The sequence below is a fragment of the Ursus arctos genome, unplaced genomic scaffold, assembly GCF_023065955.2.
Source record: "Ursus arctos isolate Adak ecotype North America unplaced genomic scaffold, UrsArc2.0 scaffold_14, whole genome shotgun sequence".
Taxonomy (NCBI): Eukaryota; Metazoa; Chordata; class Mammalia; order Carnivora; family Ursidae; genus Ursus; species Ursus arctos.
In genome coordinates, this window is record NW_026622808.1 from 243,342 (window position 1) to 266,788 (window position 23,447).

General features: G+C 43.6%; 1 protein-coding gene across 9 annotated transcripts in view; it reads right to left on the bottom strand.

Annotated features, from left to right (window-relative positions):
• DHRS7B (dehydrogenase/reductase 7B) overlaps window positions 1-23,447 on the bottom strand; it is a 56,099-nt gene that overhangs the window by 16,475 nt on the left and 16,177 nt on the right. For 6 of the 9 annotated variants that reach the window (XM_026521188.4, XM_044391828.3, XM_057311256.1 and 3 more), the window contains exon 2: window positions 3,479-3,657. In XM_026521188.4, coding sequence (XP_026376973.3) covers window positions 3,479-3,657 — 179 coding nt within the window. Of the gene's footprint in view, window positions 1-3,478; window positions 3,658-6,815; window positions 6,960-7,152; window positions 7,497-8,867; window positions 9,423-23,447 lie in introns of those variants that run through there. The other 3 variants (XM_057311255.1, XM_044391827.3, XM_026521190.4) reach the window with 3 other exon arrangements.

Sequence of the window (23,447 nt, forward strand, 5' to 3'; positions counted from 1 at the left end):
TCACATTTCTAAGCTGCCTTTTTAAAATGTTCTAAAACCTTACTGTTGGTGGAAACTGAAACCTGAGGGTTTAAAGAGGCACTGCTTGTCCACACCTGAGGGCTGGTCTCCCTCAAACACCCACGGGCAGTTCTGCTCAGACCCCTCCGCCCGTAGCTGACCGAGCAGCCAGTGCGCCACCGTGTCCTGGGCCGAATCTCAGAGGCTCAGGCAGTCGTGTGGTGCCTCGTACCCCAGCTCAGAGAAAGGACAGGCCTGCCCCGGGAGCTGTGCAAGCGGTTGAGGGGTCAAACCTGTCCCTTCCTGGCTAGGAGCAGAGGACAAGGTAGGGTCCAGACAGGGTGTACTGGTCTGCTAGCTCTTCCCCCACAAAAGTGGCAAAAGCTAGAAGGGTTCAAAACAGGAGGGGAGAACAAATTCCAGCATCCTTTGGGAAAACAGAGAGAATGTTCTTTAACGTCTGGATTGTCTCATGGTGCAAAGCCCTCTCTCTTCACTCGACGGCTCCTCCTTTAGCTCCTCTTACAGCTTTCACGTACCATCCCCAGACCAACACCTCCTGGCATGTCTCCAGGCAGAGTTTTCCGGAAGGCAGTGCTAAGTAGACTAAATCAAGACACTTTCAGGTGTGGTGTATCACCCTCCTTGAAGCTTTGGTCGGTTTCTTCTCTGGCTCATGCTGACAAAGGGCACAAACCCAGACAGAGGTGCAGCCCCTGCTCTGCTTGTGCCTGGATGGCCCGGTCGGGGTCTCAGCCCCGGTGCAGCCCGCCTTGCTGTGTTTCCTCGGCAGAGCGGCAAAGCCAGACAGCAGCATTCCTGAGGCTGGAGCGGCTCATGTGGTTTACTAAATCATTCCCAAAGATGAGGAATCTCAGGCATGGCTGGCTTCCTCACCCCAGTTCATCCTGACGTGACTGACACAACGGACATTTCGTAAGGTGTCACCAGAGTGCAGACGCGCAGAACTAAAGCTGGGGAGAGGCACGAGTATCTAAACAGCTTCTGGAAAATGGTCACGTACATTCTGCTTAAGCTTTGCTTACTAGCACAGCCAAACAGGGAGGAAATTAAAGTCTGTGTAGGGAGTGACAGAAATGAAAACAACAGATTGCAAGGATTCCTTTTTCACTTCTTGAAAAAGCTGACACAGGGAGGCAGGAGGGTCAAGGGAAAAAGGAAAAAAGTCCCGAAGTACCATTTATCTAGCTACGGCTGCCAGATGATTCTCCAGCACTGCCGGCACTCCTGCCTGTTAAATCAAGAGAGTTATTCACGACCTCAGGGCTTAAGCTGGCTAAAGTGGGTATCTAGAACATTCTGTTCCTTTAGTCAATGGTCTTACTGTTTTATAAGGATAAGCTCATGTAGCTTAAACATACAAAACAGGAGACAAAACAGGAGAAATACAGAAAGCTGTCTGAAGACTTATCACATGATCCAGGCTTTCAGAGCGGCCAACAGGGCAGGCAGAGCACAGCCACCAAGGACCACTCACAGCCTTCCTCCTCCAAAGGCTGAGGTGCAGCAGCGCCTCCGTGGTGGCCACCACAGGGCCGGGTGTCCTTGTCACGGCTGGGGAAGAACCTGTTCCTATTTTATCTGGCTGGAGGGGAAAGAGATCCATGCACTCTTGTCCTTCAGATGTGAAACGGGGCTGCATATAAGCAGAGTGATTTGGAATCTGGGAAATGGCTGGGCCAATATATGATAGAAATATATATATACACACACACAAATAGGTTTTGTTTTTCTTTCAATTACATTGTCTATTCCCTTCACAGTCTTAGTTTCCAGAAGAGGAAATGTGGAATGACCAAGAGGACAGTGTCTTTCTTCAACATTCACATGTTGGAGCACCTGCAAGTCACCACCCCAGCCAGCTCTCAAATACTATTCAAGGACTTAAAAAAAAAAAAAAATGCTTCTCTCTGAGATCAAGAGAAGTGGCTGCTGACTACCCTATATATAGGAGCTGAGTAAGGTCAGAGGACTGACCATGGCAAAGGGCCTGGAGGCAGCTGTCCCCACGCGGTTCTGGGTATCTAATGACAGGCCGAGGGTTCACCCGCAGAGACCTCACCTAAAACATGAGAGTGGCATACAAATGAATCCATGTTTTCCCAGGCTCCCTCCTGCCGACTGCAAGCCACTTCCTCTGCACACAAGGCCCCGTCTGTTCCTTTATGTTCCTGCAACACGCAAGTGCTTCCCAGCCCTGCATGAGCACGCTGCTCCCGGCTCTGTGCTTGTCGGCAATGCCCTCCTTGCTGGCCTGTGCTTTCCTTTCCCTGGTCCTCTCCCCCAGAGGGAAGAGAAGACTTGAGTCCTGCAGTCATACCTGGGGTTTGACCCTAGAAGTCCTAGGGCAAGTCTGCATCTTGGCTGTGAGGATTCGGAGGGATAAAGTGCAAGCCAGCACATCCCCCTACTGGGCCTGGATGGGAACACCCATTACTGAAGCGTCAATATCCTGAGATAAGTCCTGGCCGCTCTCCATCGGACTGTGACCTCGCTGAGGGAAGGGACCCTGCTTTCCTTGGTTTGTCCCAGCACTTGGTCTGGAGCCTCCCAAACGGGAGCTGCTCGGTCACCGCCAGCTGTGCTACTCCCAACCAAAAGATGCAGCACCGGTGGGTTTACCGCAGTTCTGCGTGCCGCTCAGCCTTCTTCCGTGGCACCGAGCGCCAGCGTGGACGACGGGCTGGGGTGGTGTGGGACGTGTACAGATGCCGAGAAGGAGGAAGCTCCGTGAGATATGCCTGCGTGTGCCGCTCACACTCTGCCAAAGTCAATGTGTGTGTGTGGAAGGGAAGTGATGGCAGCTCTACAAACTCATCTGTGTGAGGCCGGGGGTGGTGGCTGACTCTGGGCCAGCATACAACCCCTGGGACCCAGAGGCTCAACGTGTTCAACAAATTAGACGGAACTAACTTGAAGAACTGAGTATCTGAAGTATCACTTAGTCTGTTCTCGACCTGCCAGGGCCACGCTCAGGGTAGAGCTGGAGGCACAGTCCCGGGGAGAGGAAGGTGAGGGGAAGGGGACACCAAGGCCATGAACTGGGGTTGCTCGCTGAATCCAGGAAAACGCATGCTTTGTTTGGCCCTCACAGAGGTAAAAATGTTTTTTAAGTTAGTTGCCGTATTTGACAATTGGGAGCCTTCACATAAAAACCCCAATTTCCACAACCAGCTGGAGCGGAGTAAGGCGGCCCCTTACGTGAGACACGGAGTGTCCAGTTTGCCACAGTCTTCCTCATGGCTTTCGCCTCCCAACACTGATGCCGATGAAAGTCAGGGGCCATTTCTCACCGCACTTAAGTTCTTGCCTTTTCCAAGTGGACACACTCTTGTTCCCGAGTCACCTAGCCTGCTTCACTTACTTGCACCCGAGCGGCGGAGGCGCTGCTCCTGTTGTCTGGGTCAAGTTCCCTGGCCCCTCCGCCCGCCCCCACAGCACCGCCCGCAGGACCCACCTCGCCCCAGGCCCGAGGTAGCGCCGGTAATGACCACCACGGCGTTCCGCAGGTAGGCCTTCATGCGCATCCGCTGCAGCAGCTTGAAGACGCTGAAGATTCCCACGCAGCCAAACAGCAGCGGCAGGATGGCCGTAGACGTGAGAAAGTCCATGACCCTCACCTTCAGCAGACTCTTCCTAAAGAAGCCCAAATCAAACGAATTTGTGACAAAACAGGAAAACTCAAGGGCCTTGCCAGCCCCCCTCCCGCCCAGACTGATACAGAGCCCAGATCTCTCTCGTGAGGACTTCAGCTGAGCCCAGCAACCACCCTTCTAAGGCCCTGCGCTCTATGCCGACTGCGCAGCACGGTGGAACCTGTTTCCGCTCACTCTGACTGACATGAGCAGACAGCAAAGCCACAGACCTTGCGATGCCTCTCAGAGGCGCACAGCGACCCCAGAACAAGCTGAAAGAGTCATTCAGCACGGGACCCAGTTACCCGTGAGTGTGACAGGAGGCTCTGGCATGGCCACACTCCCCGATTCTCCTTCAGAAACCTATTTAGGGGGACGTAAGTACACCCATTATCATTCTCAACCCCTATTTGTGTAACTAGAAAACGTTTTTTAAAAAGGAAAAAAGAACACCATACCAATCCTTCTACCCCTCCCTAAGCAGATGGATGTTTCTGGGTGGGGTGTACCCTGGATGGCGTCTGCGATGGCCCACAAATGTCCTCCTGGCCACAGGCCTCACAGACACCCAAAGGGAACTCAGCACAGAGGGGAGCTGCCCTTTGCCACAGACTCAGGCTGTGAAGCGGAATGCCCTGCCACGCACTGTGGCGTGTTCTCCCTAGCATTTGCCGGGGAGCCACGGCCAGCCACAGGAAATCAGGAGGCTACAGGAGTGTCTGGGCAACAGTGGCAGTCAATTCTTGGGATCCGTTCCTTTCACGACTGCCCAAATTTCCTTACTCCTCCAAGCTTCCTTGATTCCTTGTCACTTACCCAAGCCCCCATGCCCTAAGCAGCTGAGAGAGGAGGGAGACACAGGATTAGAGGAAGGTCAAGGAGGAGCCAGTGAGGAGCAACACCGTGTCTGTCACTTTGAAAGAAATGCCCTGTAAAGCTACTTGACAAGTGGGCTGAGTCTATTACACAGAAGGCCCACCACCCACACTTCTCCTCCAGGACTAAGATATTAGGAGCATAGGCTCATACCAGCCTAATGCTTTCAACTCTTCATCAGATTGGGAGTAAGTATGTAAAACCCTCACTCACCTGCTGAACGTCCCATGTCCTTCACTCCATATATTTAAAAAAATATTTCTGCTTCCATTCCCAAGACAACATCAACTCTGTGGGTACCGCGAAGCCAGGAACCCACTGAAGCCCAACACAGATGAGCTGAGCTGCTTTGATCGTGAACCTCAGGATCAGGGTCAGCTGTCCTGATCTAGGGTAAACTGCTTGACTGCAAAAGGGTTCTGCTCAGACTTGAACCGCCAACTCAACTAGTTTAGTATTTAGTTTACTTTTTCATCTGCCTTTCTAAATATATCCAATTTCTTGGTCACCATAAAAAATTAATATTCTTAGACAAACATCTGTAAAAATGACTGTTTCCCATCAAGCCCACTTAATCCACTTCTGAAAAGTCCCCAACGGCTGTGTGCTAAGTGGTTACATTTCCCTCTCACCCGCCATTGTGCCAAGCCTACACTCGGGTGAACTGGCAATTAAAGTGGCTTCTCAAGTGCCAAGCTCTTTCCCCGGGTACTACTGGCACCACCCCCTGCCCACAACTGGAAGCTGAGGCCAGGTGTTCTAGCCTGCAGGCGAGGCCGAGCCTCAGGGGAAATGTTAAGAGTCCGTGGACCCTTCGTCTGGCCGCTGGGAGTACTGAGATCGGTGCGGAGCAGGGACTGGTACCTCCGCAGGTCTGTGGGTCTGCAGGTATTGCCTGGGGGCCTTCACAGGGCTCAGCCCCTGAAGCCTGCAGGGTGTATGAGTATTTCCCAGGGGTGGGAGAGGTGAATTCTGGGGGGCAGGGATGACTGCCAGTTTGTTAGTGTAGATTTACCAGAAAATTACAGCAATTGACAGAAAACACAGGTAGGCCCCAAGGTAATTATAGCTCAGAACCTTCATGTAATGAACTTGGGGGTAGGGAGCTTTCAACCCAGCAGGACGGCTGTCTAGGAAGAGCTTTATCCCACTGCAAGCCCAGATCCTTATACCAGGCAGATCCCAAGGCAGACCACCCTGCTTGGCCCAGAATTACACAGGGCCTGGCTACTGCCCAGGATGACCAGGGAGTTGAAGAAGGGACTCATGAAGGGACAACAAGCCTCAGCCCCTGGGTGGGGGTGCAGAGCTCCATTAGGTGAGCTGGGGGAAACAGCTCTGCGCACTCCTCCACAGGCTCCTGGAGACCAGAGCCTTGTGGAGTCTGCCCATTTCAGACCTTCAACCTGGAGCTGAGCCAGAACTCCACTGAAGGCTACAGGGGTGTCATGTACCAATATGCAGCCTGTTGCCCCTCAAAATTCAGAGGCTGCAGAGACCACATGGAAAACACTAACTGTGGCAAAGTGACAGCAGTGCAGGGGTTACAAGGGTGACCCCTCGAGTCAGCCTGGCTGGGTTCACATCCTGGCTCAGTCACTTACTCACCAGCCTGGGTAAAGGACCTCCCCACTCTGGGCCTCAGTATCCTCATCTGTAAAATGAGGGTATATGATGGTCCACCTCACAGGTCTGTTGTGAGGTCAGCTGAATTAATACATGGAAATGTGTGCGCAGTCCCTAGAAAAGTGTAAGCGCTCAGTAAATGTAGTTGCCATTGGCATCATCATGACCCAGAACTAACTAAAAACTCCTGGCCCGGGAATTAGTTTCACAGCAGTCAGCTTTCCAAGGTTGTCTGAAAGAGTCCCTGGTTTATGAAAACTGGTTTCTTCCAAATGAAGGAAATTCATTAAACATAGACCTTGCTGGAGTTTAGTTTTTATACCTTCATAAACCCTTTGGTTTAATGACACTAACAAATAGGAAAAAAGAAACCCTGACTTTGTCAGAAGTCAGGATCCCATATGCCAAGGTACGTGTCAGAAAATGTGGCCACCGTGAGTCACTGAGGCCAAGACAGCAAGGAGAGCACAGACAAGTGCCCAAATGTCCCTGCCTCCTTTTTTCACACCCAGGGAGGAGCAGGATGAAAACAAACCCACCTAGTAAGGTTCACCCCGTGAAGACAATGACAGCTCCCAACAAACTGCATTTTCATGCACCTTTTTACAACCCAAGCCAGCAATCTAGGACACGAAGAAAAGAGAGAGAACTACACACCGTCTTGTACACTTCTGGGATTCCTTGTGCACCTGACACAACATCGCATGCCAGCCTTGGTCTCCTGGCCCTGGGGACCACTTTGCCTGCGGCAAATATGGCAGCAGGTTAATGGGGTCCATCCTCGGCCCACGGGCCGGCTTTCTGTGGGGAGAGCGCACATCTGCATTCAGTCTGGCAAGTCGTTAACAGAATCGGAATGCAAAGTCAATTAGAAATCAGCACCAGTTGTGCCCAGCTAACTCAGGATGATGATGGTGGGAAAAGACATTCCAGAGCAAGCCATTTATCTGAGAGCATTATGCTCAGTTTCAGGGTAGGTATTCAGGTCACTTACCTGACCAGGTAAAGCTGGTCATATTGACAATCCCAACTTTCTGGGAGTTTCTCAAAATTCTTAAAGACTTTCCCCCTTTGATTCCACTCTTCAGTGCACGGGGCCATACTGCCAGGCCCCTGGGCCGCTAGGCCTCTCCCGTCTCTGAGTGCTAGCTGGGTCAGCTCCTCCGTGTCTCACCGTCGGCAGTGAGGATGGCCAAGAGAGCAAGACACGGAGGTAACTCAGCGCTACCGCCTTGCTGTGGTGTCCGGGGGCATTCTCCAAGCAAACAGACAGCTTCAAAGTGGAAGAAAGGAATTGTGTCCTGACTGGCCACATTTCCAGATTAGGAAATACATCTCCTATGTAAAACAAGGTCAGAAGGGGTCAGTTTTCTTTGAAAACGGCATAGAAGAAGAACTTTAATATGTATACAAATTTTGCATTTTATACTGAAATGCTTAACTCAAGTTTCAGATAGAACTGGGAAGGCAAGATTGATGGTATAAAAAGGGAGTGGGGGGGGATCTAGCTCACAATTTCTAGCATTTGGAAATCAGCTCATACATAGAAGGGACAGCCCAGCATCACTGTGAGCTACAGCAGAAAGTAGGACAAGTCACAAAGAGAGAGTGAGGTCAGAAAAGGAAGAAGGCGAGATAGCCCCCCTCGAATAGAAACCACAGATCACACAAGGTCTAGAAGTGCGAGTGCACCGCCTAACAGAAAAGTAGGCACTCACCGTCGTGTCTACTCTCTTAACTGACAGGGAAGTGACCTGAAACATGACCTTAGGCTAGAAGCCACATCCACTGGCATGAAGAAGTTAGGGAGTACAGGCGTTCACACACTAAGCTCGTCTGCTTGTATTTTCATATACCACAGACTACGGAGCTCTAGACCTAAGTTAAACAGGGTAAAGGCAGAAAAGCCCCTTCCTGGGTGAGTGTTACCTGGGCCTGGACAGCCAGAAAGTTCATGGGTTCTCACTGCGACTTTGAAATCCAGCTGTTCCTTTATTCCACCGAGAGGTTCTTTAAAAGGGCTTTTGGAACCTCAAACTGGAAACAAGACTATCTCCAAGAAATCAGCTCTGAGCAGAAATGTCACTTTACTGTTATTTCATTCCTCATCCTTTAGTCAAAATTCTACATTGCATTTCACAGACAGAATCTGTTCCTAAGATTCCTTTCTTCTCTCAACCAATTATAAAAAATAAATGGAACCATCCATAAAAACAGGTTGTTGGGAAGCTACTCTGAACCACACACAGAAATTAAACCTTTAACAGCCGCACCCGAAAATCAACAGAGGGTATCCGAAAGCCCTCCACAGTTAAAAAATAAAAACGATTTCCGGTCTGAAAGAAGGACTGGTCATGAAATAATTTGTCATGTTATGCACAAGAAAATCAGGCTAAAGGGCAGAGAGGAGTTCCAGCTGGAAGGCAGGTCGCTGAAATCATGCAGCAAGGAGTGGCTTAGTATCACCAAAAGCAGTTAGGATCCCGTTCTCACAAACCTACTCTTGCATTTCGTAACTGACGACCAGCACTGAACAGCTGGTCTATTAAAGGTGACATAAGGTATGGGTCATGCTTATGACCCTATCTGAAGATACCTATCTATTTTCAGAAAGTAAAAGCAGAGTAAAGCTGCTCTTTTTTGGTCTCAAGCGTATGAGAAGCAGCAGCTAAGGCCGTCTCGGACTGGAAAGAAAGAACAATATCCTACCTCAGATGACAGCTACTTTGCCAGTGGTGGGTCCCGGTGCCAGCGTCTTCTCTGGTCTCTTGACCTGGGGCACGCTGACTAAGACTAGAGGCCAGAGGACACCTTCAGGTCAGCAAGCCCTCCCTGGAGCGCCGGAATGAGCCACCGACGAGTGGCCTGGAGGGTGTATTTTGGGATGCCAGCCTTAGGGGCCCCAGTTTAAAGGAATGCAGGCTGGCATTAGTCAAGATAAAAGCAAAAGGCAGGCCCGAGACGACTTCAGGCCGGCCTCCTGAGTGCCCACTCCTGGGAAGAGCAACCACGCTGAAGCAAGCCGGCTCTCCAGTGAGACGCTGAGCACACGCTGCACAGCGGCCCCGGCCAGGGAGGGCGGGAAGAGAGGTGCCAGCACGGCTCCAGACCCTGCAGTGCAGGCTACCCACACAGCAGCGGGCCACCAGAGCCGAACCGTTACGACGAGCCAAAGTCTTCGCTCTGCTTCTAAAGACAGCACTGATGATGTCTACCTAGTGCCCTGCCACAGCAAAGCAATTCTGGTGTCTAACATGCTTTATAAGATGAATTCAGTGTCACTGGAGGATACAGGAGCGGTCTCACTCTCTTTCCTAGAAAACACACAAGAGGCCCTGACAGAAACCAGACGGCACACTCGCTGTGAGGGTGAAGCAGAAAAAACACTACGGTGGCACTTGGGGGGCTGGGCTCGAGTCCACCATGTCGTGTACTTGCTGCACGACATGGGCAAATTTACTCATGACCTGCAAGTATGTACCCTAATTTCACAATGCGGACGATTATCCCAATGAGAAGACACATAGGAACACCCAGTACATGCTAACATCCTGAACAGACATGCTCCTGACTCCTAAACTCATGAAGGAAAGGCAGTCCCCAGAGAGGAGCTGGGAAAGGAACTAAACATGGCAGCCAAGCAGACAGCGTTAAGGGCTAGTCTTGTTTAAGCAGGCTAGGTACAAAGGCCAAACGTATGACTTTATGCCCACACCCCGTACACCAAGTGCCGTCCAGTACCAGACTCGGCTAAGACTGGGATGTAAGGCAATGAATAGGGGCGTGGTTTCTGACCTCGCGGAGCACACGCCTAGATGGCGGGACTGACAATAAACAGAGAAACAGAAGAATTAAATGATCAGAATTGTGATAAGGAAAGAAACAATCATTGTAAAACCACAGAGTGATGGCCTGTCCAAAGGGCAAGCCTTGCCTGAAGCTTTAATTCAAAGTCAAAACAATTCAAACCACTATGCTGGCCACACAACACACGACCGGGCCCAGGGCAGCTGCTAGTTTCTGACTCTTGAGTTTTAGATTATTACCTTAAAAAATTACATATAGTAATCAATATGACAAAGTACCCATGTAAATATAAAGTCAGGAATCCGGTGTGTTTATATGTTTTTTCAAAGATTTATTTATTTTATATTTAGAGAGAGCGACAGAAAGAAAGCATAAGCAGGAGGGACAGAGGAAAAGGGAGAGGGAGAGAATCCCAAGCAGACTCCACACTGAGCATGGAGCCCAAAGTGGAGCGAGGTTTCACAACCCTGAGATCACAGCCTGAGTTGATACCTAGAGTTGGACACTTAACCAACTGCACCACCCAGGCACTCCAAGAATCCAGTGTGTTTAAAAGGAGCTGGTGGGGCCCAAACCAGAGTATCTAATAGGAACTGTGCATGGGTATCAGCTTCAGAAATAAGAAAACACAGTAAACAATAGTGTACTCAAACGTGGGCACAATTACACACTATATCTGCTATAGCATAAATTCACTGCACAAACATTTACTGAGCACCTACTGTGTGTCTATTTTTCCAGGCTCTGTGGTACAGTGAGCAAACAGGAAGCAAATTGTTGTCCTGTGGAGACGCCATATCAATGAGAGGGACAAACAGTAAAAAAGATAAGCAAATAAAATGTACATCAAAAGGATTCTAGGACAAGGGTGGAATAGGAGGCACCAGGAATCCATTTCCCCACCTGCAGTTATTACTGCACGGGCAGCCTGTCCGGTGTAACTGTACATCGTAGAACTCTGGAGTCTGTTGAAGGCTTGCAGGTTCCCTGAGAAGGCCTGGAGGGCAAGCTGTGGTTAATTTCAGTCCATTTCAGCCGCAAGCACAGTAGCGGCTACACAACCTCCACCCCACGGGCATGCAGTTGTGCACCAGATCCTGGAGCAACTTGCATACAGCGTGCTGGAATGAGGGTGGGTAAAAAAGACCCTGTCCTCTAAATATCAGGGATTTGTGCCTGACTGCCGATTGCTGCTTCTGATCAGAGAGGCGCAGACAGGGGTGGGCAGCCAGTGTGGCTGCACCTCCCTGCATTGTAGCGAGCCTCTCCACCTCCGGATGAGGTGCTGCGAGGGTACTTAACATGGCCAGCAGCATTTTGTCTTGTCTTCATTTCCCTCTTTTTCTCCTTTTAGGAGCCAGTAATTAAAGAGTAGGACATTCAAAAGCAACCGAATACATAGGGAAATTAGAAATTGACCATGAATGTCCAGGAAAAGGCACATGCTCAGAAAAGACCCAAGATGACCTCAAGTTCATAGATCAGTCTGATCATAGGCACAAAGACAGCTTACAAAAATAAATATGCCAATTAATTAACAAAAAACAGCAAACACTAGGGAACAGAGAAAATCTGATTCCAGAGATTAAAATGTCCGGTGTTCAACAAAAAAGTCAAAAGGCATACAAAGAAATAGGAAACTATGACCCATTCAAACAAACCATCCCTGTGAAAGAACTACAGATTTACTTGGCGAAGACATTAAAACAACTGTTTAAAGGTGATCAAAAAACTAAAGAAAGACATAGAGACAATCAAGCAAATAACGTATACAAAGAATGGAAATATCAATAATGAGACAGAAGACCTAAAATGAAAGCAAAAAGAAACACTGGAGTTGAAAAGAATGACAGAAATGAAAAATTCACCAGGGCGACTCAAAGGCAGATTTGCGCATGCAGACAACAGAGTCAGTGAACTCGAAGATAGGGCAATGGAAAGTACTGAAGCTAAGAAATGAGGGAAAAAGACGGAATGAAACTGAGCAGAATGTAGGGGACCCACGAGACACATCAGGCTGACCAGCATATACATTGTAGAAGCTTCAAAAACAGAAGAGAGAGAGAAAGGGACAGAGAGAATACTTGAATTAGTGGCTGAAATCTTCCCAACTTTGCTGAAAGACATGAATATAAACACCCAAAAAGGGGCGTGTGGGTAGCGCAGTCGTTAAAGCGTCTGCCTTCGGCTCAGGGCGTGATCCCGGCGTTCTGGGATCGAGCCCCACATCAGGCTCCTCCGCTGGGAGCCTGCTTCTTCCTCTCCCACTTCCCTGCTGTGTCCCCCCTCTCGCTGGCTGTCTCTCTGTCACATAAATAAATAAAATCTTTAAAAAAAATAAAAAATAAACACCCACAAACTCAATGAACTCTGGGTAACATGAGCTCAAAGAGACCCATACCAAGACCTATTATAATCAAACTTTCTAAAGGCAAAGACAGAGAAACTTGAAAGCCGGAAAAGTGATTTGTCACACACAAGAGATCCTCAATAAGAGTACCAACACATTTCTCACCACAAACTTTAGAAAATAAAAGGCAGTGGGCAATATAGTCAAACAAATAGCACAACTGCACAAGTAAGTCCTTCCTTACCTGTACTTACTTTAAATGCAAATGGATTAAACTCTCCAAAGGACAGAACTTGGCAGAATAGATAAAATCACACAATTCAACTATATGCTGCCTACAAGAGACTCACTTGAGATCCAAAGACACAAACAGGTTGAATGTGAAAGGATGGAAAAGATACTCCATGCAAACAGTAAGAGAGAGCAAGGGTGGCTACACTAATATGAGACAAAATGGACTTTAAATATATGAAGTAAAAACGGACAGAACTGAAGGCAAAACAGTCCTATTAAGAGTAGTTGGAGACTGCAATATCCCACTCATAATAATGGGAAGAAGGAACCAAAATAAGGAAATAAAGGACTTAACATAATAAACCAACTCGGTCTAACAGACATATAAAACGCTATCCAACAGCATACACATTGTTCTCAAGGACACATGGGACAATTTACTAGACCACAAATTCTCAAACTAGTCTCAATATTTAAAAGACAGATATCATACAAAGTATCTTCTGTGACCACAACAGGATAAAGTTGAAAATCAATAATGAGGGGCGCCTGGGTGGCACAGTGGTTAAGCGTCTGCCTTCGGCTCAGGGCGTGATCCTGGCATTCTGGGATCGAGCCCCACATCAGGCTCCTCCACTATGAGCCTGCTTCTTCCTCTCCCACTCCCCCTGCTTGTGTTCCCTCTCTCGCTGTCTGTCTCTATCTCTGTCAAATAAATAAATAAAATCTTTAAAAAAAAAAAAAGAAAATCAATAATGAGATATTAGAAAATACCTAGAGATAAATAAAAACAAAAATATAATATACCAAACTTAAGGTATACAACAAAAAGAATGCTAAGGGGGAAATTCATGGCTATAAATATGCAACATTATAAAACAAGAAAGATCTCAATGACCTAACTCCACAATTAAAAAAAAAAACTGGAAAAAGAACAAACTAAAGTCAAAGCTAGCAGAAGAAAGGAAATAATAAAGATTAAAGCAGAGATAAATGAAACAGAATAGAAAAGAGAAATCAATGAAGCCAGAAGTTGACGCTTTGAAAAGGTCAACAAAATTGACAAAACTTTAGCTAGATGGACTTAAAAAAGAGAAAGAAAAGACTCAAATTACTAAGATCGGAAAAGAAAGCAAGGACGCTACTACTGATTCTACAAAAATAAAACGGATTACAAGAGAGTACTATGAACATTATACGCCAACAAATTGGATAACCTAGGTGAAATGGACACACTCCTAGAAACACAAAACCTACCAAAACTCAACCATGAAAAAACAGAACATCTGAATAGACCAATAACTACTAAAGAGAGTGAATCCATAATAAAAAATGTCAACAAAGAAAAGGCCCGGGGGTATCTGGGTGGCTCAGTCAGTTAAGCATCCAGCTCTTGATTTTGGCTGAGATCATGATCTCAGGGTCATGCTGAGCATGGAGCCTCCTTAAGATTTTCTCTTTCCCTTTGCCTCTCACTGCTGCTTGCATATCCCCCCCTCTCTTTCTCTCCAAAAAAAAAAAAAAAAGAAAGAAAGAAAAAGAAAAAGAAAAAAAAGTCCCAGATCCCAACAGCTTTACTGGTGAATCCTATGAAACATTTAAAGAAGAACTAATACCACTCCTTAAACTTTTCCAAAAAATTATAAAGAACACTTCCTAACTCATTCAATGAGATCAGCACTACTACCCTGATACCAAGAAAAAAACACTATAAAGAAAAAAACAAAACAACAAACAAAAAAAACTACAGACCAACATCCCTTTTGAAAACTGATGCAAAAATCCTCAACAAAATATTAACAAACTGAACTCAGCAGCATATTTTAAAAAATTATACATCATGACCAAATGGGATATGTTCCTGAAATGCATGAATGGTTCAACATATGACAACTGATCAATGTAGCATCCCACATCAACTAGAGGAGTCATCACATAACCATCTCAATGACGCAGAAAAAGCACTTGCCAAAATTTAACACCTTTTCATGATAAATACACTCAAAACAGGAACAGAAGGAAACTACCTAAATTAATAAAAACTCTATATGAAAAACCCACAGTGAACATCATATGCAAAGGTAAAAGACTGAAAGCTTTTCTTCTAGGATCAAGAACAAAGCATGGATGTCCACTTCACCACATAGTATTGGAACGAGGCAAGAAATAAAAGGCATCTAGATCGGAAAGGAGGAAGTAAAATTATCCCCATCTGCTGATGATATGATCTTATACATAGGAAACCCTAAAGACTACCCAAAAAGGTAAGTGAATAAATAAATACAGCAAAGTAGCAAAATACAAAGTCCACATACAAAAATCAGTTGATGCAAATCTATGTGCAAACAATGACCAATCTGAGAAGAAAATTACAAAAAGAATTCCACTTATAATACAGCCGAAAAAATTATATACTTAATAACTTAACCAAGGAGGTAAAGACTTGTAAAATGAAAACTACAAAATACTCCTGAGAGAAATTAAATAAGACATAAGTACATGGAAACACATACCATATTCATGGAGTGGAACACTTAATATTATTAAAATGTCAATACTACCCAAAGTGCTCTACAGATTTAATGCAATCCTTATCAAAATCCCAGAGACATTTTTCAGAAACAGAAAAACTCATCCTAAAATTCATATGGAATCTCAAATGTCTCCAAATAGCCAAAACAATCCTGAAAAAGAACAAAGCTGCAAGGCTCCTATTTTCCAATTTTGAAGCTTACTACAAAGCTACAGTAATCAAAACAGTGTGTTTTTGGCATAAAGATAGACATATAAACCAGTGAAACACAACAGCAAGTCCAGAAAGAAACCTTCTATATACGGTCAAATGATTTCTGACAAGGTACCAAGATCATTCAATGGAGAAAGGACAGTCTTTTCAAGACAGTGCGGGCAAAACTGGATATTCACATTTGAAAGAACAAAGTTGGACCCTTACCTTATACAAAGGTTGACTCAAAATGGATCAAGGACCTAATTGTAAGACCTAAAACAAGTAAACTCTTTGAAGAAAACATAGGGCAAAAGCTTCACAACACGGGATTTGGCAATGATTTCTAGGATACAACTCCAAAGGCACAGGCAACAAAAGAAATACTAGACAAACTGAACTTCATGAAATTTAAAAATTCTATGCATTAAAGAACACTAGCCGCAGAATAAAAAGGCAATCTACAGAATAGGAGAAACTATTTTCAAACCATACTTCTAGTAAAGGATCAATATCCAGAATATATAAAGAATTCATAAAACTCAAAAACAAAACAAAACAAAAAACAACCTAATTCAAAGACGGGCAAAGGGCTTGAATAGACATTTCTCAACAGGAGGTATACAAATGGCCCATAAGTACCTGAAAAGGTGCTCAATATCACCACCTAGTAGTGAAATGCAAATGAAAGCCATGAGAAACTACCTCACATGCATCAGATGACGACTACCAAAAATACAGAAGATAACGAGTGTTTGGGAAGATGTAGAGAAGTTGAAACCCTTGTGTACTGTGGGTGGGAATGTAAAATGGCAGAGATGCTGAAAAAACAGTATAAAAGTTCCTCAAAAAATTAAAAATAGAATTGCCATATGATCTAGCAATTTCACTTCTGGATATATACTTCAAAAAATGAAAAACAGGGTCTCAAAGGGATGTGTGTGAACCCATGCTCATAGAAGCATTATTCACCATAGATAAAACACGGAAGCAACCAAAGTGTCCATCAACCAATGAACACATAAGCAAAATATAGTATATATACAATGGAATATTATTCGGCCCTAAAAAGGAAGGAAATTCTGTAAAAAGCTACAATATAGATGAATCTTGCAGACATTATGTAAGTGAAATAAGCCAGTATACAAAAGGACAAATACTTTATATGAGATACTTAGAGTGATCAAATACCTAGAGACAAAAAGTAGAATAGCAGTTACCAGGGGTTGGGGCGGGAGCAGGAAGGGATGGGAGTTATACTGTAATGGGTACAGAGTTCCAGTCTTGCAAGATAAAGAGTTTTGGAGACGGGATGGTAGTGACGGCGGGACAACACTATGAATGTATCTAATACCACTGAGCTGTGCACTGAAAAATGGTCAAATGGAAAACTTTGTGGGGCGCCTGGCTGGTTCAGTCAGTGGAGCGTGCGACGCTTGATCTCAAGCCCCGTGATGGGTGTAGAGATTACTTAAAAATAAAATCTTAAAAAAAAAAGATAGTAAACTTTATTACATGTATTTTATCACAATAAAAAACGAAAAATAAGGATGTCATTCACAAAGGATTAAACACTAAATGCTGCCCAATTTCAAGTAGGCTCGTGGTTGAAATGAGATTGTCTTAAATTCTAACAACTGACTTAGTTCCCTCGTGGATTTAGATAAATCATCTGCCCCGTCCACTGTCCCTCTTAGACAATCTGCCTTACTGTAATTCATTTAAGATGACGCTTCACCCTGAATTCCAAGTTATTTTTAGAACTGAAAAACATTATTGTGAAATTTAACTAGGAAATGCCCTTTACTCTGAAGCAGTTTTTACAATGCTTTTACTTAAAACTTGTAGTGCACTGACTTTTATGCTAGAAAACATAAAGGAAGGAATTTCATAAACTGAAAGGGCAAAAGGAGAAGGAAGGCATAATAACCTGAGAGGGGTTTTTCATAGCCAACTTCTAAGCTTTCATTTAAAAATAGCCTAGCGAGTGCCCGATCACTTTATTTTCAGTGTCCTAGCAAATTGCTCCCTGAGACATAGCTATGTCTCCTCAGGACAGGCCCAGGGTAGGGAGTCAATGAACTATTTATTTCAACCACTCTTAAATTTCCCACTTTCCCCCAAACATATTTTTCCTCTTATTTCTCTCTCAGAGGCTTTTCAGTCTTAAAAAATATATATTCGGCAAATTCCAGAATCTATATTAAAAAAAGAACAACTTGCAACTGAGAACATCTACACATTGACTGTATTTGTTCTCAGTGTGTAACAGTATAAGGGCTATGTTTTAAACTGCATTAAAATATACACTGTTACATAATGAAGCTTTTTTTCCTGGTGATATAAAAATTAATAAGTTAAGCCACAGAATGAGGTAAAAGCAAACAAATTTTAAAGCCAATTTTAGAAGTCAAGAAATGAAAGATTTAAGTCTCTTTCCTTCCATGGTAAAATGCTGACGGTTGTTGAGGCTGGGTACAGAGTATATGGGGGTTCACTGTTTTATTCTAGTTTTGTGTATCTCTGAGCATTCCTATAATTTCTACTTCACTCTCGACTTTGCTAAAATGGAATTGGAAAAGTGAACAATTAGCTACACTGAAAGTATCAACTTTGTAAAATAAAACTAGCTAATAAATACCAACTAGAACACCCATAGGGACAAACTGACCAATGTTAAGTTACAGTGGCATCTACGTGGGGCAGCATGGTGGGTGGGGTCTCGATTTGGACCTTTCCTGGGACTTGAGACCAGGTGACTACAGAGTAAGTTACCAGACTTTTCCAGGCTTCCCCTCCTAACATATTTTCCAAACCAGCTGGCTCCAAGCCACATTACTCATCCTCGTCTAATCACTACCTACGTTAGAAGCACCTGTTAAAATCCAGATCCAGAGCCCCACCTAGGAAAGACCTTTGAAATCAGTAATACCAGAAAAGGTGAGACCTGAGAATCTGGACTCTTGATGCCCTCCTCCGATGATTTTAATAGATACTACAGTTAGAAGCTCCTGAAGACCTCTGTAATTGTCTATCATGAGAGATGTGCCACTGTGAGGGTAACAAGGGCTATCTGCCAACCTCCATTCACAAGGTCAGGGGTAACTGCTTTTTTTCTAGAATCCATCAACAGGAGTCCAGAAGAGGCTCCCAGCAGGCCCTCCACCCCCATCCCTACCCCAATGGCCAACCCCGCCACCCCCATCTCCCCAGAAACCACTGGGACCAATCTTATAATTTTTATGGCTGTTTACATCAGTCACCACAGGAAGTCTGGGTCTCTTGAGGCAACCCCAGGCTCCCAAACCACTCTGTGCGCTCCCTTTTCTGATCCCACCTCCCACCCTTCCCCACGTCAACCTGGTGGTTCTCTTGATCAGTCATCAGCAAAACCACTTGCATATTCTACTCGCATCTTCTACTCTGGACAGTCCCTTCACCTTCCTGTTCCAACGATGTCTGGCTCCTCCTGAGGACACATTCCCCAGCAGACCTCCACAGCGGCGGCTGTTTTCTCCCCCATCCCCCTCGAACTCGCTCGAAGGTACGGTGGGGCCGTCTTTCCTCCTCACTATTCTTCCCTTTCTCCCTAAAACTGCCCAGTTGTGCCTCTTACTTGTCAGACTATGTTACACGCTGCCTTATGATCACCTGCTTTCCTCTTGGTTACCACCACCCCCGCACCCTGGCATTACTTAAAAAGATTTTTAGCTACTCACTGTTACTCTCTCCAGCACATTTCCCGTCATCAGAATTCTTGGAGGTTTTATATACACATGGGTGCTCCTACCTATGCCTTAGTTCTGGGACCGGTCCTCCATTATCTTGTCCTCCACCCTGCTTCGGCCCCTCCCACACTCAAACACCAGCCCTTCGTATAATCCTCACTTCAAACACCCCATTCCGGCTATTGCCTATGTCCTTTGTGAATTTATTGTCATACAGATGGCATCTAAACATGTTGTCAACCCAATAGTGTCAATAATTATTACTGCTTCAATACGATCTTGCGACTTGTACAGAAGTTTAGAGAAAACACATTTACAGTCTTTTATAGCTACCCACAAGTTCATCATTTCCAGGGCTCTTTATTTCTACCTGCAGATACAACATACAGTCTGGAGTCATTTCCTTTCGGCCTGAAGTACTTCCCTTAGTATTTCTTGAAAGATAAGTCTGTAATCAATAGATCACCTATTCTTTGTTTACATGCGAATATATTTTACTTTCATTTTTGAAGGATAGTTTTAGATATAAAATTTAATATAGAATTTGGTATGGACAGTTTTTTTGTTAAACATTGTAACTCCACTGTTCTGCCACAACCATTCTTTTTTCAATTATTAATACACTTTATTTTTTAGAGCTGTTTTAGGTTCAGAGCAAAACTGAGCAGAAAGTACAGTTCCCCTATACCCATTCTCCTCACAGGTGCACAACTTCCCCCACTATCACCATCCCCCATCACGGTGGTAAATGTTACAAATGATGAGCCTACATTGACACGTCATGATCACCCCAAGTCCATACTTCATGTTATGGTTTACTGTTGGTGCACATTCTGTGGGTTTTGAAAAATGTACAATGACGTGTAATATGTCATTGTAGTATCACATAGAATAGCTTCACTGCCTTAAATATTCTCTGTGCCTGTTGATTCCTCCCTCCCCTCCCCCAACTCCTGGCAACCACCGATACTTCTACTGTCTCCAGAGTTGTGCCTTTTCCAGAATGTCAGATAGCTGGAATCATACCGTACGCAACCTTTTCAGAGTGGCTTCTTTCACTTAGTAATATGCATATAAGGTTCCTCCACGCATCCTCATGGGTTGATAGCTCATTTTCTTTTCATATTGAATAACATTCCCTTGTACTGCAAAAATATATATATATAATACTCCTGGATGTACTGCAGTTTACTCCCCTACTGAAGGGCGTCTAGGTTGTTTGCAGGTTGTGGCAATAATGGATAAATATGTTAAAACATCTGTTTGCAGGTTTTTGTGTGGATGTAAGTTTGCAACTTATTTGGGTAAATATAAGGGAGTGCAGTTGCTGGGTCATGTGGTCTAAGAGTATGTTAAATTTTGTAAGAAACTGCCAAACTGTCTTCCAAAGTGGCTGTGACATTTTGCGCTCCTAGCAGCAATCAATGAGAGTTCCCGTTGCCACACACCCTTGCCAGCATTTCGTACTGTCAGTGTTTTGGATGTTGGCCATTCTAATAGGTGTGCACTGACATCTCACTGTCGTCTCAATTTGCCATTCTCCAGCGACCTATGATGTTGAACACCTTTTCATGTTTACTTGCCATCTGCGTATCTTCTTTGCGAAGGTGTCTGTTTAGTCTTCTGCTCCAATTTTCAGCTGTTCATTTTCTTACTATTGAGTTTCAATTTAAGAGTTCTTTGTATATTTTGGATAGCAGTCCTTGATCAGATACGTCTTTTACAAATATTTTCTTCCAACCTGTGGCTTGTCTTCTCATTTTCTTGACACTGTTTTTTCCAGAAGTTTTTAATTCTAATGAAGTCTAGGTTATCAAGTATTTTGTTCATGGATCACGTCTTTGGTGTTGTATCTAAAAAGGCATCACTGTAGCCCAGATTATCAAGGTTTTCTCCAACGTTGTATGCTAGTTTCATAGCTTTGTTTTACATTTAGGTCTGTGATCCAGTCTGAGTTAATTTTTGTAAAGGGTGTAAGATCTGTGTCTAGCTTCATTTTTTTGGGTATAGGTGTGCAGTTGTTCCAGCATCATTTGTTGAAAAAACTCTTTGCTCCATTGTATTGCCTTTGCTCCTTTTTCAACAATCAAGTGACTATAGCTTTGTGGGTCTATTTCTGGGCTGTCTATTCTGTTCCATTGATCTGTTTGCTCTTTCACCAATACCATGTTGTCTTGATTAATGTTGCTTTACAGTCAGTCTTGAAGTTGCATAGTGTCATCTTCCAACTTAGTTCTTCAATAATCAAGTTGGCTATTCTGGGTCTTTTGCCTCTCCATATAAATTTTAGAATCAGTTTGTCAATATCCACAAAATAACTTTCTGGGATTTTTATTGAGGTTATGTTGAAATCATTGATCAAGCTGAGAACTGACATCTTGACAATATTGAGTCATTCTATCCATGAACATGGAATAGCTCACTATTTAGTTCTTTAATTTCATATATCAGAGTTTGGCAGTTTTCCTCATATACATCTTGAACAAATTTGGTTAGACTTATACTTAAGTACTTCTTTTTTGCACGGGGTGGGGATGCTAACAGAAATGATATTATCTTTAATTTTAAATTCCAGTTGGTCATTGCTGGTATATAGGAAAGTGACTGACTTTTATATATTAACCTTGTGCCTATAACCTAAGTTATAATTGCTTATTAATTCCAGGAGGGTTTTTTTGCTGATTCTTTTGGGTTTTCCACATAGACAATCATGTCATCTGCAAAAAAAGACCGTTTTATTCCTTCCTTCTACAACAGTATACTTTTTACTTCCCTTTCTCATCTTATCGCATTAGTTAGGACTTCCAATACTACATTGAAAAGCAGTGGTGAGAAGAGCATTGCCTTCTTCCTAATCTCAGTAGGGAAGCTTTGAGTTTCTCACTATTAAGTAGGTTGATGTTGGCTGTAGGTTTATTGTAAATGTTCTTTGTCAATTTGAGGAAGTTCTCTTCTATTCCCAGTTTGCTGAAATTTGTTTTTTTTAAATCACGAATGGGTATTGGATTTTGTCAAATGCTTTTTCTGCATCCATTGATACAGTCACATAATTTTTCTTCTTTAGTATGTTAATGTGATGGGTTCTATTAATTGATTTTTGAATGTTCAACCAGCGTTACATGCTGAGATAAATTCCACTTGGTCATGGTGTATAATTCTTTTATACAATGCTTGATTTGAAATGGTAATATTTTGTTGAGGATTTCTGCATATATGTTCATGAGAGATCTTGGTCTGTAGTTTTATTTTCTTGTAATCTCTTTGTCTAGTTTTGCTATCGGGGTAATATTGGCCTCACAGAGTGAGTTAGGAAGTATTCCCTCTGCTTCTATCTTCTGGAAGAGATTGTAAAGAACTGGCAAAATTTCTTAAATGTTTAGCACAATCACCAGTGAACTCATTCAGGTCTGGTACTTTCTACTTTGGAACATTATTAATCCCAATTCTTTCACAGATATATGCCTATTCAGACTGTATATTTCCTCTTGTATGAGATTGACACATTGTGTCTTTCAAATAATTGGTCAATTTCATCTCGGTTATCAAATATGTGGGCACAGAATTGTTCATATTCCTTTAGTATCATGTCCATGGGACCTGTAGCGATGTTTCCTCTTTCTCTTCTGATATTACCAATGTCTTTTTTTCCTTTTCTTAGTTAGCCTGGCTACAGGCTTATCAATTTTATTGATCTCTTTCAAAAAAAATCAGCTTTTGGTTTTGATTTTCTTTACTGATTTCCTATTAATTGAAATCAATTGAAATTTTTCAATTTCATTTGGATTTCTACTCCAATTATCATTATTATTCTGCTTACTTTTGATTTAATTTGTTCTTTTTCCTAATGTAGAAGCTTAAATTACTTACTTTGGATTTTTCTTTGTTTTTCTAATATATGCATTCAATGCTATGAATTTCTAAACATAGTTTTCACTACATTCCACACATTTTGATAAATTGATCTTCATTTCCACTTAGTTCAAAATATTTTTAAATTTCAGATTTCTTCTTTGACCCACATGTTATTTAGAAGTGTGTTGTTTAATTTTCCAAGTATTTTGGGACATTTTCCAACTACCTATCTGTTACTGACTTCTACTTTAATTCCAATGTGGCCCGAAAGCAGACGATATATGATTTCTATTCTTTTAAAATTTGTTGTATTTTATGGCCCGGAATGTGATCTATCTTGGTGAATGTTTCATCTGAATTTGAGAATAATTTGTAATCTGCTGTTGTTGGATGAAATATTCTATAGATGTTAATTATATCCAGTTGATTGATGGTGCTATTAACTTCAAATATGTTCTCACTGATTTTCTGCCTGGTGAATTATGTCCATTTCTGATAGAGAGGTATTAAGTCTTCAATTACAATAGTGGATTAGTCATTCATCTTTGCAATTCTATCAGTTTTTGCCTCATGTACCTTGACACCCTATAGTT